This window comes from Varanus komodoensis, unplaced genomic scaffold (assembly GCF_004798865.1).
Source record: "Varanus komodoensis strain SLA01 unplaced genomic scaffold, ASM479886v1 scaffold4, whole genome shotgun sequence".
Taxonomy (NCBI): Eukaryota; Metazoa; Chordata; class Lepidosauria; order Squamata; family Varanidae; genus Varanus; species Varanus komodoensis.
This window is the reverse complement of record NW_025335941.1, coordinates 6,702,317-6,718,867: the sequence shown is the minus strand read 5'-3', so window position 1 is coordinate 6,718,867 and position 16,551 is coordinate 6,702,317. Positions and strand designations below refer to the sequence as shown.

The window sequence follows — 16,551 nt, the reverse complement described above, 5'->3', positions numbered from 1 at the left end:
GGACTCCTTCTCCATTATCCCAGAGTGCAAGACATGGAATAATAGGCTCAAGTTACAGGGAGCTAGATTCCAGATGAACATCAGGAAAAAATTGCTGAATGTTAGAGTTGTATGCCAATGGAACCAATGGTCTGAAAGGGGTTGTAGATTCTCCCACACTGAAGGCATTCTAGATGAAACTGGACAGTCATCTGTTAGAGATATTTTAAATTCATTAAGCAGGAGTTGACTTGATGGCCTTCTTTGCCTGTTCCAACTCTAGTAGTCTGTGATTCAGTGGTCTATTTCTTTCTCATAGAAAATGGAAAATTATTATGTATTTTTTTGTTTTCATATGCATTGAAATTGCAGGGCTGTGTCTCCTTTTTGCAAAGAAAGTCCATTGAAATTAATTGAATTAGTTAACATTGTGATTTTTTAAAACATGGATGAAAGTGAATTGTGTCTTGTACAAGAAAAATCTGTTTGGAATCTGAGAGAAATTGGAGAGGCTTCATAGCTTAAGCTTAATTCTTGCACCCAACACTGACTGTCCTCTCACCATTCTTGGAGGCTTCTCTCTTTTCTCTTTGCCATGGGCTTGTGTTTATTCCTTTTTGGCTGACCAGTCCCTCTCTTTATTTCATGGTGTTCACACATCCTTTCCTTTCCAAACTTCCTCAGCAGTCCTTTCTATGCCTCCAATTACTTCTCTTTCCTGAATGTCTGTTGCTTCCCCTTTTCCCTCAGTGGCAGTGCAGTCCAGATGGCTGCAAAAAGCAGGGATTGACCAGTCCACTGGCATCTCAGGGTGGAGCTGCAAAATATGTGGATACTACTGTTGGCTAAGATACACAACTAAACAGTGAAGTATGTAGAGTTTGGCCTGTCCTTGTTTAAATCTATCGAGAGTGCTACTGCTATATCATTTTTAATGTAATCCCCTTCTTTTTCATATAATTAAAAAGCATATAATTACAGACTTAACGCACACTGAAAAAGCTTATTATTCTCTGTCATTTTATTTAATTCAGGAACATTTCCTCGTAAGTTGTAAAGTGAATATTATTAGGGAGGGCTGTCATTTTTTATTATCTTTCTTAAATCTGAGATATGAAGCATATCTTAAGATTGATTTTTAAATTTGTGGTTCCACAGTACATGGCAATACTCTGTGAAAGAACAATGGTAGGATGCCCGATAAGGAATATGAACTTTGAGAAGGCTGTTTAATCATGATTACTAAAAGCTTTGTTTAGCAAATAAATTGGATCAGATAAACAGGCAGATAATAAGAAGCAGCTAGCAAAAGGAGAATAGCTTGATATGTTTAAAGTAAAACCCTTTACACAGTACCTGTAAATTATTGCATCAATCAGTGCTATGGTGTATCACTGTGGGACTAGTTTAGATTCCAACACATTCACTGTCTTCAAATACAAACCAGGGAGACTAAAAAGGCTGTTCACTATGCAGTTAGATATGTATTAATGTTTACAAAAAAGAATTGCCCAACAAGTCAAATACAAGGACGTTTTTTCAATTAATTCAATATTAGCTCTTTGCTTTCTGTAAGCTTTAAAAACATGGAATTGGCCAATAAATTTTGCACACTCTGAAAACTAGATGCCTAATGCCAAGTGTATAAATAAATATAGATAAACTTGATTTAAAGCAGTAGCAAAGACAATTCCACAAAAATCTGTTTTTCTGTGTTGAGACGCTCTGTAAAATTCAGCAACTAATTTGCTGAATGAGATGTTGAAGTGGAGATAAGTTTTGTTTCACTGAAGTAAATGTGCAGTAACACATTTCAGTGACTGGATGGCTCTGGGCTTATACGTCTTTCAGAGACTTGAATTAAATGCATCATAAGGTTTAAAACAACTGTGCCTGGGTGGGGGACAATGCCATGAAAATAAGGGTCTGTTGAAACAACAACTCTTCATCATTGTGTTTGCTCAGCAGGAGCTCTAAAAAATGGACCTAGCACCTACTGGTTGGTTATTCAGCAAATTTCTTGTTATTGGAAGCAGATTTTGACATACTATTTTTCAAAAACTCACTTGAATTGTACCACATTTCTGTACATTGGGACCAGATTCATTGCTGTTGCACTATGAAAAGGCTGAACGGGGAGGGGATGTAGAACAGAGCATCCTGCTTTAGATGACATTGTTGGTTTGCTCTTACCCCTATGATTTTTATGAACTTTGCTGTCCTTTTCTAATTCACTGGGGCCCTAGAATTAAGCTCTAGAATTAAGATCTGTGTTTTGAATATATGATTTTACCCTATTTCTGTGGGGTAGATTAAGCACTTGTATAGGAACACAGAATGAAGATAATTACATGTATGTGTTTTTCAGTATATTTCTGTGGGATATCATCCTATTTCATCCTAAGATCCTATTTCATCCAAGGTGGGCCCTAGAGTTTAAAAGCATAAAGGATGAACAAAGAGCTAATAAAATGGCAATATGTTCTGCGTGCATTTAATATACATGTGTGAAATAGAAGAATATACTGGCATTTTTCCATATTAGTTAGGAAATTATATTATCAGAGTAGGGAAGCAATCCTATGTTCTTTACCCAGCACCTGAGGGGCCATAGAATAGTTTAGATTCCCTCATTCCATGACAAAGACAACACTGTGAACTTAGAGCTTTAAAACAGACTTCTAAACTCTCTCTTCCTTGCAGCTGGCATGGGAGAACCATGCTGGCTGACCTCCATAACTGGGCAGCAATCTCAGAAAGGAGACTCATGGGATGTTCTGGTGGATGGGGAGGAAATGAGGCTGGAGAGGCCAGGATATGAGCTATCCCGCAGCCTCTCTAGCCTCCTTCCTCTCCCTCTGCATTGTGTCACCTAGACAGGTAAAATCCATCTAAATAAAATATGCAGGAGAGGAGGAAGGTGACACAAAGATCATTTCTGCTACACCTCCCACTCTGCATTGGATGGCCATAAGACTTTGAGTTTGGGGGTTCACAGGCATTGAAATAGGATTATGCCCTAGGTAGGATAGAAGATCCAACCAGGTGATTGAACACCCTGATGGTGGGCACAGTATCTGAACTTATTACTGAAAGTATTTCAGGAAATGTAGCTAAACTTAAATACTATAACAAGAGGAAGGTAATTGTAAAAAAGAATACTTTCTATTAACTTGTATTTAACTGAGGAGTAATACAGAAGTAGAAATTAAAATCAATGGCCTGTTTCAAATGTTGGAGATGTTTTTATGCCCTTTGGCTAAGTTATCTCATAGCCTTGAGCAGCATTTGTTGGTGCAAAACTAGGTATCTGCAGGCTAGTACATATTATTTTGCTAGAGAATAAGGCAAATCTAGCCTAAAAGTGCCTTTACATCAGTTTTCTGCAATTCCATGCAGATATTCCTCAGCTAATATGAGGATGTGAATTGTTATATGATGTTCCAAGGGCTCCTTTCCCCAGTCTAGCAAGAAAAGATGTGATTTATTATTTCAAGATCAATTCTGTAGCTACTGGAATTAAGAATTGAAAAATAACTTTTTTATTTTATTAGTGATACTTGTATGCTGCTTGCTATAATAAAATCTCTAAGCAGTCATGCACGTAAAGTGCTAGAGGTCAAACTGATTCCACAAAATGCTGTTGAAATTTATTACACTTCATGTCTACTTATACGTAGTCCAGAACGTCTTCCTTTCATTTTTTGTGTTAAAAAAAAAAAGGATATGGAGGGCAATATTTTGTCTATTTTCATGATAGATGCATCTCTCAGTCTCTCTACCAATAGCAGTACTACACAGATTTGCAGAACCATTGTAATACTGAACCTTTTAATAGTGTACCAATTGATGAATTCTTGAGAACCACTCAGAGCTTTGGGCAGCATAGAGGTAACGATAATACCAACAACTACAACTATAAAATCTTTTCCTTTGAGTTAGTACCTTTCCTTTTGACCCAGAAAAGTTGGCGGTGGGGAAAGCGGAGAGGGAGCTCAAGTTAAGCAAAACAGTACTTCAGCTTTGGGGTCATTATGACTCCAGTTCATATGACTGTCCTTCAGTATTTTGTTCCATGTAAGAATATCACAAAGAACAGTGGGCGTGATTTGGTGGGGTAATTCAGTATATTGCTGACTTACTTTCATTCAAGGTTGTTTTAAATACTGCATTTAATATATTTAACTAAATAGGTACCGAATGCTTTATTTCATTTTGGCTCGTCTCGTCTCGTCTTTATCTTATCTTACTTACCTTATTTTTATTTTATGTTATTTATTGATTTTATTGTTGTTGTTGGTTTTTATATTGTGAGTTGTTAACTATATTGTGAATTGTATTGTTTTTATTGTGTAATATGTTGTGAACTGTCCAGAAAGCCTTATGGCTAAGGGGGCAGCATACAAGTTAAATAAATGAATAAATAAGATTCCTTCAAAACCTACAAAGCATGGCATAAAATATGCCGTTACTGCAGTTTCAAAGCAGCATAAGTTTGTAATGCTGACATATGTAAGGGTGCCCCAGCAGCCTGAAATCCAGCTAGGGAACAATTGATGAAGAAACACCAGAATTACGTGGCTGTGGATGAACCATGATATACCCTTTTCGGTGGTTAGTCATTGGCCAGGGAGGGAATTACAAGAATAGTTTCTGACAGACATATAGCAAAAAAATCAGGAATACCCCAAGTATCCCTTGCCCAGAAATATAGACTCGTAAAAAATGATTTAAAGCATAAATCATTGCAAGCCTTTTTATATTCAGTTTTCCCTAACTGTATCCCAGAGCACCTTGTTTTGGGGACTTGTAGTGACTACCTCCACTAGGAACACCACTGATGTAACTTTCAGCCCACTAAATCCAGCAGGTGGAGATTTTCATTTACACCCCTGTCATATCTTAACTCTCTCTCTAGTCTCTCTCTGAATTATTTGGTGTAAAAAACTAGCTAAAAGAAAATGTAATATTCATTTTTATCTCTTAAACATTGCAAGGCAGCTCATCTATGACTATTTGAAAACAATACTTGAATAGATTTGCAGTATTTTATGTTTTAAGAGAAAGGTGAGTACTTATTGATATTTCTCCCTTGCAAAACATATCAGGTTATTCTATCAAACAACAGAAATAAGATGTAATATCAACACCATCATATTTGCAATTAAGCTCTTTGGTGTCTAGACCTTAGAAAAACTATCTAATGCGGATCATTTACTAAGTAGTTAAATGTTAACAGATAAAGCTTGGATTTTTGAAGCAAATTGATATATTCAGGAAACTGTAACAATTCAGAAATCATATGCTTATTTAAAAAATGGAAGTTCCCCACAGTATTCAGAAAATCTTTTTCTTAACCACAATGGAACAGTTGTACATTTCCCCAAGTCTACATGACCCATTGTGCTAATACATAAAATAACTTTTCTAGGTGGTTATGGACTATATGGATTGTGGTAGCCAGCTCCTGCTTTATTATTCCTTTCTCCTCTTTAGTAGCCAACTCTACCACTTCAAATCCTCTTTTTCCAAATAGTATTGTCTTTATATCCATTTCTTTCCTTTCCCAACATTATATTGGGAGGGGGGTTAATCATGAATACAGCTGCAACAAGAAGCAAGGGAAAAACTAACCATTTTCCATCACACCATGGGCTTAATATGTATATATTTTCCATCCCCACAATATTTGGGTCTAGGGAAAAGGAGACTCCTATCTGGATAAGGAATTTTATTTAGATTCTGGATGCATAGTCTGGATGCAGACTTGCTGTTCTGTTTGTCCCTTAATGAATGTGTGCTGCTAAATTGTCCATGTCAGAAAGCTTTCTGTATCTCATTAAAATGGGATACTGTGTTGAGGGGATCCAGGGCTGTATAAGACATTTACCATACTAATGTTGCTACCCCATTTTGTTTAAATAATACTTTAAAGTTTGTTTGTTTAAAATTATTTAAAACATTTTAATCCTTTCTTATATATGGAATGGATCTCTAGACAGCTTACAGCTAGAGAGTTAATTTTGAGGTACCCTGCTGGGGAGAAACATAGATTTTGGGGGGAATACTGACTGGGCTCACACAACATAACAAACAACCATTGTGTGAGTAGTTTGTCCAAACACAGTTGTGCTGATTTAACATTGTGAATCAACATGATTGAGAACCATGATGAGAAACAATGGTCTATGCTAGAGTTTCTACCTATCATGATTGCCTGTTGTGTTGTCCAAACTTGAACAACGCAACCCTCCATGGACAGATCCTCAGAACAAGAGAACAGCTTGTGGCTAGCCAGAGAGTGTGGCTGCACCGCTGCCCAGCTCTCAGTGCTGCTGCCCAGTTGACTGCTCCCCTTGCTCACATCTGAGAGGCGTCCTCTCAGGCAAAAGCAGAGGTGTCCCTTTGGCACCACCCAGCTGATTTCCACCACATGCCTGATCATCTGCTCCATCTTTCTTTTTGTTTAAGAGGGTGGTCTCTGTTTGCAAAGAAGGGCAGGGTTGACAGTTGTAGGAAGCCAGGATTGAATCTTGATTGTGGCTGTCAAAGAGAGGTACCCCATTCATCGCTGTGGTGTAGCCTGGGTGACTGCTAGGAGGAGTGAAGAAGGAGGCAGGAGGAGGGAGCAAAGTAGGCATGATGTGCCCATTCATCTGCTGAACTCATTGGGCTGCTTGACACTTATGGGCAAAAACTTTTAAGCAAATCATCGGCATTCTCTGTGTGTGGTTTTTCACGCATCCAGTCTTTAGATCAGGGAAGCTTTGCCCTCTTAGGCTAGGATCTTTTAAATCTTTTCTTCTATCATGCAGTTAGCAGAAAATATAATGAAGAATCAACTGTTTAACTCCTGTTCTTATGTGAGCCTTGTTGAATTCTGATTCTAGAAAATGTTGCTGACAAAGGCTAAATTGCCCAGAGGTCTTCAGCTGTGGGGTGATATCGATAATAACAACAACAACAACAACAACAACAGCAGTATAATTAAAGATGCAACCTGAAAACAAGTCTAACAATGTATAGCAAACCATCTCATAGTACTTGCTGGCAGATGTTTAGACTGTTGCCAGACACCTAGTTAATAAACCATGATTTCTTTAAAAATTAAAGAAATGTTTCTAAACTTGCAGTTTAAACTACCTTTTGGGGCTTTGTTATGGAGCTCCTTAGTGGGATCCTAACATTCGCTAACAGCAATGACATGATTAATCTGTACTTTATCTTATAACCAACTTAAATTGTGACTTATTGAAGCAAGGCAATGAATGATTTAGAATGGTATGACTCTACCATCTGCTAAACATGAAACATTATATCTGCAAAAATCATGTTTATGCATATTTAGTTTAAAGTGCTACGTTCCATAGATGCAAGGGGTGTTGTGAAGGGTAGTAGGAAAATTTATGCAGCACTGTTTGTGATCCAGAATGTCTCCTTTATAAACTTCATTATTGCCATCTTTCTCATTTATTCACACCAACTGCCCTTTTTATTATTTTATTATAAGTAAAATAGCCCACAATTGTAATAAACCCAGTCTCAACTGTGGTGTTGTTTGTTTATGACATCTCACTGAAAGCAAGAGTGTACCTTCCCTGTGAAACTTCCAATTTAAAACAGAGATTAAATAATCACAATTCTGGGTCTGTTATTGCAAAGTAATAAAAGGCTAAAAGTATCATTTGAAGGGTAATTATAATGTGTGAGATAAAATCTTGTATTTGCCTGCAGGTTGTGTTATTATCTAACAGTGTCTGTTTTTGACACTATGCGAGAGCAATGCGCATGTCTAGTAGTTTTTACTGTTTTTATTATATATGATATGCTAGTTGCCTTGTGGCTTATGCAAATCCCCTGCATTTCCATTATAATATGAAAGCTTATAATCATGCTCAGAAGCCACCATGATTGCCGCGTGATTTGTAGTTTTTTTATTCCTATACTTTAGTCTGCTCAGCTAGGAGGCATTCAAACTACAGGTCCCTACTATTGTAGTATTTATTTATACCCACTTATTTCTAGTGATTGGGACTCATGGTGGTTCACAACATTCAAACTTATAAAATTAAAACATTAAAAATATACAAAAGCTAAAAATATAATGAAATCAGTTATACATTAAAACTACAAAATTTCCAGATTAATAATACTAAAACCATATAGAGAATAGAATTACTTCAGTGAAAACTCAAAGGCTCAGATCATCCCCAAATGTCTGCTGGAATAAAAAGTTTTTACCTGCCTTTGGAAACCTAACAGGGGTACCAACCTAACTTCCCTAGGAAGGGAATTCCAGAGCCTTGGGGCAACCACTAAGAGCACCCTCCCCCATGTTCCCACCAAGTGTACCGTTGAGGGTGGTGGAGCCAAGTGAAGGGCCTTCCAAGGAGATCAGGCAGGATCATACAGGAGAATATGGTCTTTCAAATAGCCTGGGCGTGAGTCATATAAGGTTTTACGGATATAATAATTTCTCTGAACTGTGCCTACAAACAGATTGGGAGTCAGTGAAGCTGTTTGAATAGAGGAGTTGTACGCACCCTATAGCTGGCCTCAGTCAGATGTCTGGGAGCAGCTCTCTGGACCAGCTGAATTTTCCGAACAGTCTTCAGCAGCTGCACCATTAATTTGGGGAGGAGGCAGGCAAGGCTGGGGGCATCTGAGGATTAGCACTGGCATTGGGATCAAATTTGCTCTTGCTGGGATTTCAGAGAATTCTTAAAATAGCCATGAGTTCAGGAAGAGTGGACCTATTCTGAATCGAGAGGCTTTATTTATTTATTTATTTATTTAAACCATTTTTATGCCGCCCCATTCGCAAAAAGCCTCGGGGCGGCTTACAACAATAATAAATAAACATAAATAAACAATTTATACAATTAGAGTTAAAAAACTGGAAGCATCTCGGCATATACCTAAAAATCCCATAAATACAATTCATAAGTTAACAATTAAAATAACTTTTAAATAAAAAGGCCTGAGTCTGGATGACCCATCTGTGTCTGGATGAGAGATTGTCACCCAGTACAACCTGTTTTCACAGTTTAACACATCATGTCAAACAAGTTCACAACCTCTGGACTTGAAATGTGAAATTTCACGTACACCTTTTCTTTCTATGTGTGTCTTAGTGGTGAGTTGAAGGGAATCTGATTTTATATTGGGGTGAAATCTTTTTCTTTATCTTGCTTTGGTTCTCTGAGTTCAGACTGTTAGGAAATTTCCCACCAACTTTTGTGCTTCAGGTAAATACACTATCACTTGATAAATGATTTCTATTTGTGTGAGATCCTCATAAAATATCTATTAGGTACATATGCTAGGCATTTCAGTTATTTCTCCAAAACTGCACAAAAACTATTAAGAAGTAGATTACTTTAGATCTGAAAATTCTTGGCTGTGTGCTTGTTCCATTTTGTAGACATTATCTTCTTTCTCTTGTAGGCTTTGAAAATGTGCTTTCATGATTAGGATGATGCATACAGCAAGGAATTCTAGCAATATGAATATATACCACTTGACTACTGTTTCAAATAAAAGTTCATTTCTTGACATCTTTGGTAAAAACCAACAATAAAATGTCTTTCCCTCTTCTCCTCCACCTGCATTAGGATACAGTTACCATTGAAATCCCTATAACCAATCCCACTGCTGACACTCTGCCATTGGATGTGATGCTAATAGATGCTGCTACACTTAGTGGTGCAACAGAGCTTGTTCTTGAACCCAAAGAAACATTGTATTATGAAGTAACATACTCTCCAGCTGTTACAGGGAGAATGGATGGAAGGTAAGATCTGCTGCTACATCTATTCGATCTAAGACTTTAGTAATACAGTGGTACCTCGGCTTATGAACGCCTTGGTTCACGACCAAATTGGGTTGCGAACAAAAATTTCATGAAAATTTTGATGTGGGTCATGAACTCTGCATTGGGTGGCGACCAAGATGGCAGCCATCGCCCCCACCCCGAGTGGGGAGATGGCCGCACGATCACAGTTGCGTTCGTGCAGGGAAGACGTGCATGATCACAGGCACACTCCTGCAGGAAAGACAGGCGCAATCTTGGCCATTCCCCCCTTTCCAACCAGCATGATTGTGGCCATCTCCCCAGCACCCCCACTCGGAGGGGTGGGGAGATGGCTCTGATTGTGCTAGGGGCAGGGGGGTGGAGATGACTGAAATCACACCCATCTCTCCCTCCCCCAGTACGCCCTGTTCATGCCCGTCTCCCCCACCCAGGGCACCAGGATGACGGGCACGTGCAGGGATGACAGGTGCAATCTCAGTTGTGCTGGGGGGGAGGCGGTGGGGAGATGGCCATGATCTTTGTTCTTTGTCACTTTGCTTCATATTATTCTGATTTTTAAAAAATGGTTACAGAACGGATTAATCTTATTTACATTGAACCTTATGGGGAAAATAACTTGGCTCATGACCAATTTGGGTCATGACCAGAATCCTGGAATGGATTAAGTTCGTGAGCCAAGGTACCACTGTATTTCTTCATTGGTTTTATTCATCGCTTTACCTTAAAAAGTTGTTTTAACAAAGCTGAAGCTTGAATAACGGTGCAACTTAAAAAAAGCTTTCCATATTTAACATTACTGTTTTAGACATGATTTTCAGACTGATAGCTAATTTATTTTCCAATTACTATTTATTATAAATGATGTGAACCAAGGGTTTACTTTCATGATTTCTATGAACTAAAATAAGCAACGTAATGAATATGGAGAGCCTTTAGATTAATGATGTCTAATGACAATTGAGACCAGAGCAAGTTTACCATGTACTAATTAGAAACAATAAAATTGCTGACCTTTTGCTCTTGACTTCAGTCTTGCAGTGTATTTTCATAGCAGAAGTAGTCAGCATTCTGCCAGACTCTAGGTCAGTTAATGATCTGTTACTCAGTTAAATCCATATCTTATAGAAATTCATGTCTAGGGGGACACCATTCTACTCCCATCCATTGACAAGAGAGCTGCCAGTAGCTGTGGAACTGCAGGGATGAAAAGATGTATGTTCTGCCTATGCCACCGAGCAGGATATTAAGATCCACTGGGAGGCTACAATGGGAAGGTGAATACTAGCCTGCTCCCATCCAGTGAAAGTGCAGCCGCCCCATCTTGCTTCCCTCTTCCCTCTTATGAAACCCCTTTCCTTAAAATCTCAATGTCTATGAGACTGTAAACCTGCAGCCTCCGATTGTGTTATCTGTTACCATATCAAACATTGTATGACACTTATGCATTGTATAAGTGTCAGAACTTCCTCAGATATTCCAGATGGTTCCCATTGAATACATTGGCATATTTGAGGCCAACAGTTCACCTTTCCTTAATCAGTGGCTATAATCTAAAACTTTCCTCCTTGACATTATCAGGAGCAATTTATTTTGAAAGATACTATTCAAATTGTTCATACTAGTTTTTGTTGCTAAGTGGCACTGAATACTTTTAGTTCTGGGATTTTAGTTTCAGATAAATAATGGCTCATAACATTGCTGCAGAATTTGTAGTCAGAGCCACTTACCACTTCAAGTGAATGACAATGTGATTTACCTGCACCCTTGGATTATTTTAGAGTTCTTTTTTTATTGAAAAACCAAACAGTTTTATAATAACAAGGTAGGAAATTCGCATAAATATTTTGGCAGACCTTTTCATTTTTTCCTGTGGTATTTATGAGTAAGAAATGTACCAGCAGATTGAAATGTGGAATGCTGTGGTTCCTCCCCCACCCCATGTTAGAAGGGCAGATCTCTTCGAATGCATTCCAGTTCCAGTTATCTGTAATACTAAAAGAAGATGCTTACCTGTCTGTCTTCCTGTTTGTCAGCAGCATAGCACCAGGACTAGGCACCTGAAACCTGGCATGCATACTAAGAGGGCCATAGGGATATGTGCCTTGGAGTTATTTGTTTTTAAAATATGTTGGTACATTTTAATTAATTTAAATATGACCTTCTAGCTGCAGCTTGCTTATAACATCTTAGGTGACTGGGGTAGACTTTCCTAACCAGCAGATAGCTTAGTAGTCCAAACAATTTGAAATCAGGGAAGATTAGCAAGTTTGGGGACATATTTATATACCTGCCTGCCCTCTCCCATCTGCCATGAGTGAAAAAACCTTTTCTTAAGCCACAATGCTGTACTTATGGCAGGGTCTGTGCCAGGGGTGCCAGCTTAGCATACCTTGAAGCAGATGGAATGGGAACAGTATGTCCAACTCTGACAGGTGCATCAATTTGCTTTAAGGCTTTGCTCTATCAAATTGAAGGTATCAACCTGTATGAAGCTGGGTCTGTTCATTAATGGGATAATAAAATAGTATTCTTACATTTAACCCCATTTCTTTTAGCTGTGAGCCATTCCTCTTCCTATGCCAGTAGCTGAATGAAAGTAGTACAGAACGTATTTGTGATGGGCTCTTCCATCATTTATAACGTTTATAAATGGCCTGGCCACTGTCAAGACTTCCTGTGGTCTTGCAGGTGTTCCAGTGCAACAAACCTAGTATAGAAGATCACAGAATTCCTCAGAAGTTCTCATCTGTGGAAAAGCATGAACCCAAATTAAGCAGGAATGAGCAAGGCATAGCCTGGTGGAAGAATAATAATCTACCAATTCTAGCTCTTCCCAGGACAATTGGTCAGGAAGGGTAGACATACAGGCATGATTCTAAGGGCAGGTGGGGATGGAGAAGCAAACAGAGAAAGATTACCCTGGACTTTTCAGCAAAATCTTCAGTCGTGAGATGGCTTGGACTCTTTAAGCAAAGTGCTCTCAGATTTCTAGGGACTTAACCACATAAAGGGCCAGAGAAGGCCATTTCAGAGACATGATCTCCTCAGGTGCAGCTAATAGGTAGCCCCTGATGAGCTTCTGCTGCATTCAGGAGCAAAGATGACTGGTAGATGCACAAGGTGAAAGAATAATTTCCCTAGGGTGGTAATGAAATCTGATGCAAATCTTTGATCAATAGCACTAAGTGAAGAAGTCTGTGTAGACTGGTGTTTGGAATATGGGGGAATTGTCAGGGTGTCCTAAATGGAGTCCACAAACTTTACTCACTGACTGTCCCCACATTTCATTTCTGTGCTTAGTAACCAAGGGGATCCTCACACATGTGATGCGGAGCTCCCCGTGCCCTCCTCCATTTCTCTAGAATAAAAGTGGGTTGATCATAAATGTCTTTTGGAGCCAGTGTGTAAACATGCCTTTTGACTACCCATAGACCAAATAATATTGAATAATGGTTAAAAATCTTTTTTCTATTATTGCTATGACTGGAAAAATATACCATTTATGTATAACTGCCAAGTAGAAAGAGAATAATTTTGTTGCAGCAAGATAATAATAATCAGACTGAGCTCCTTGATCTCTGGGGGAAGCAATTTTTTTCTACCCAAGGGGAGAAAAAACTACAGCAATATACTTTCTAGTCTTGTGATATTTATAGTATGAGAAGGGATCTAAAAAGAATGTAGTTTAATAGGAGTTTTGTCATTCTACAGAATACTTACAATGGAATCTTTTGTGATAAAAGGCCTCAAAACACTAGCAGCAATTTTCTATCTTTTTTCTACTTAAAAACCCCTTATTTTAATTTCCTTTGTTTTTATCTGAAAAATGCATTGTTTCATTAAAGAATAAAATGAGTGAAAAGATTAAATTAATTGAACAACTTCTGGGTTGAAAAAAGAACCTGAGTCTTATGCCATCTTGAAGACTTGACAAATGTATTTTGGAACAAGCAAGTGTTTTCCAACCAGATACACTCCACATCTTTTAGACTAATACACCTCAGACCCAACCTGCATTGATATTGGTCAGAAATTCTGAAACTTGTAGTCCAAAACGTTAGGAAGATATCAGTTTGGGGAAGGCTGACATAAGCTCGCATCTTAAGGGAAGTTATAATGTCTATAATTTGAAGAACTGGGAAACTAGTTGTCCAAGCACAGTGGATTGTTAGACTTGTTTTGCTTGAACAGCAGTCTCCCATGGTACATAGCATGCTTCCTTTGAAACTGAGGGGACTTATAAAAACATTTTGTTATGTCTCATATCATATAAATGTTCAAAGGAACAAAAATAATATTACTGGAGGTAAGGAAGTAACTGGGCACATAATAGAAACATCCTTTATTTTCTTTGTTTCTTTTCCACTTTCATGACTGCAGTGTGTATAGCAAAGTCTTCTTTCTACCTCCCATTTTAGTGTTATATTCCTGTCAGAGAAATTTGGAGAGTTTTGGTATGCACTGAAACTGAATGCACAGAAACCTAAGCCAACCAGGTTGCCTGAAGTAGAGTGTGAACTTGGAAAGTAAGTATAGCAGTAAGCCCACCAAATGCCTTATTCCTTTCACTTTTTTTCCCATCAAGCAGAAAAATACCTTGCTGGCAGCTGGAATTGCTTTGAAGCAGCCCTTTAGCTGCTCCCATGTTTCTTTCTGTTGAATGCTGCACGTGGGGATGAGTGACTTTCTTAGGAAATAAAGAGGGCAGCTGCCAAAAAACTGACACTGTCATCTGCAATGCACACATTTTTAGTGGTGCCCAAAACAGGTTTTCAAATTGCCAGATGAGCCCCAAAGGTGGCCTACTCTTGACGTATGGGATTGTTTTTTTGCTTTATTTTGGGTGTTCCTGTATATAATAGTAGTGCAATATATAAAAATGTACTATGTTGTAGTTGGTTCCTTTCTGGCTATTTTAATATTTAAAAGGAGAGGGATTTGAATATGACTACAAGGGCAATGAATGGTTGTAGCCAGTGAGACCATAAAATCACAAGTATCAAGAAAGCCCTCAAAACACCCTTCTGTCATTATACTCTCCTACATCTGGAAATATTTAGAGGCAAAGTAGTTGGCAGATTGATAGATGGTGCCCAATTGTGAGCCAAGATAAGCAATTGAACAAACCTGCCTCATTGTAATCTGTTGGTTTTGCAGATTTAGATCTGGCAGCCTGTGTTTGATATAGCCATTTGCTCTATCCAACTCAAATAGTAAAAGGTAAAATCAGGTGTATCCCTGGTTATTAATAGGTTATTAACTATGATCAAAGAATACTAAAAATAGCTGAGAGGCTAAAACAAATACACTTTAATACCAATAAGGTATCTGTAGGTATTGAGTCATGAGTCAACATCTGACTTTAAATCTGTAAGGGCAGAATATAATTTACCTTTTCAAAGTTCAGAATATTTATTTAATCATTATACTTTACTGAAACTATGTTCAGACTTTAAACAGAAATGTACTTTGGAAATTCTAATTCAGCAATTGCCACTGCTTAATTTGTATTCATACTGAAAGGCTTGGCATCTCTGTGAACATTCCACCAAAATGAACAAAAATTGCCTAGTAGCTGAGTATTGTAAATATGCCAGACATGAGAAAGTAGATTAATTGTTTTAGGGTGGGAGAATAGGTCTCAGCTACTATTTTCCATTAATCCTTCATAAGGACAAAATAAGGGCAGCTTCAAAAAAAGTAATCCATAATTTCTGCTCTGAGTGGTCCTCATATGATGAAAATTGCCACCATCATGTTGCAACTTGCAACTTTTATGAATGTTTCAATCATACTGGGGAGAGAGGAGCAGAAATCACATGCCCTGTATCTTTTTCTTCAAGAAAAACTGTACCATTCTTTTATCGTAAACTTCTATGGTAATCATGCTATAGCTAGGGAAACTGCAGTAAACTTACTGTTTCTGTCTTTTTCTTTGGGGATAATTGAAGCAGACTATTTCTCAACACATGGTCTTACTGAAACCCGTGAGGGCACAATTAGATACACGGTCATACAGTCTCTCTCACAATCATGCCTTTCATTCATGAACTTTAATTCTGTCTCATCTTGGATATGGATAGCCTAGTTTTATTAGAAGCATGTGACTTATAGAGACATTTTTATTAACTGAAATCCATATGAAATTATAGCATGCTCCAAATAAGCTAACATTGCAATACAGAATGACTTTTTGTTTGGATAATAGTTACTCCACTTATTCCCCTGTCATGTCAGTAGCATCAGAGACCTCTAGCCATTCTAGTAGGGAAGCTGGTGTGATGGGTTTTGCAGAAAAACATATCACAACCACTTATGCAATTGGTGTATCCTTAGAGGCCACGCTAGTTGATGCATTAATAGTGTAAGTAGAGCAACTGTATTGATATTCCTCTATAACTCTCTGTTACATATTTCAGGACTTGTAATTGAATTAAGAAGCAAGTAAAAATGGTTGGGTAGAGCACAGTCTAATTAAAACACCCCTGCCGCCGCCTCCCAATGCCTACAGCTCCATAACTCACTAAGAGATCTTCTCCCTCCTCTTTTAAAAAAGCAATATTATGGAGCATGGGGCGCACTTTATATTTAAGCCTAAAGATGAATCATTATGCTTTAATCATAAAGTGGAATTTTAACTGACACATATGGACAAACAGGTAGAAGTGAAAAGAAATGGGACAACCTGATTTTACAATGGAAAATGTAGAATGGTCTCGTGGTTATAAGCTATGCTTACAAGCTTCCATATGTCCTGA

The 16,551-nt window shown here is 38.1% G+C and overlaps 1 protein-coding gene across 15 annotated transcripts in view; it reads left to right on the top strand.

Moving 5' to 3' along the window:
* CFAP47 (cilia and flagella associated protein 47) overlaps positions 1-16,551 on the top strand; it is a 260,884-nt gene that overhangs the window by 160,384 nt on the left and 83,949 nt on the right. For 13 of the 15 annotated variants that reach the window (XR_006415883.1, XM_044441887.1, XM_044441885.1 and 10 more), the window contains 2 exons: positions 9,594-9,772; positions 14,212-14,319. Coding sequence is in view for 12 of the 15 variants with exons in the window: in XM_044441887.1 (XP_044297822.1) it covers positions 9,594-9,772; positions 14,212-14,319 (287 nt within the window). In the remaining 3 variants the exon portion in view is untranslated. Of the gene's footprint in view, positions 1-9,593; positions 9,773-14,173; positions 14,320-16,551 lie in introns of all 15 variants that reach the window. The other 2 variants (XR_006415885.1, XR_006415884.1) reach the window with 1 other exon arrangement.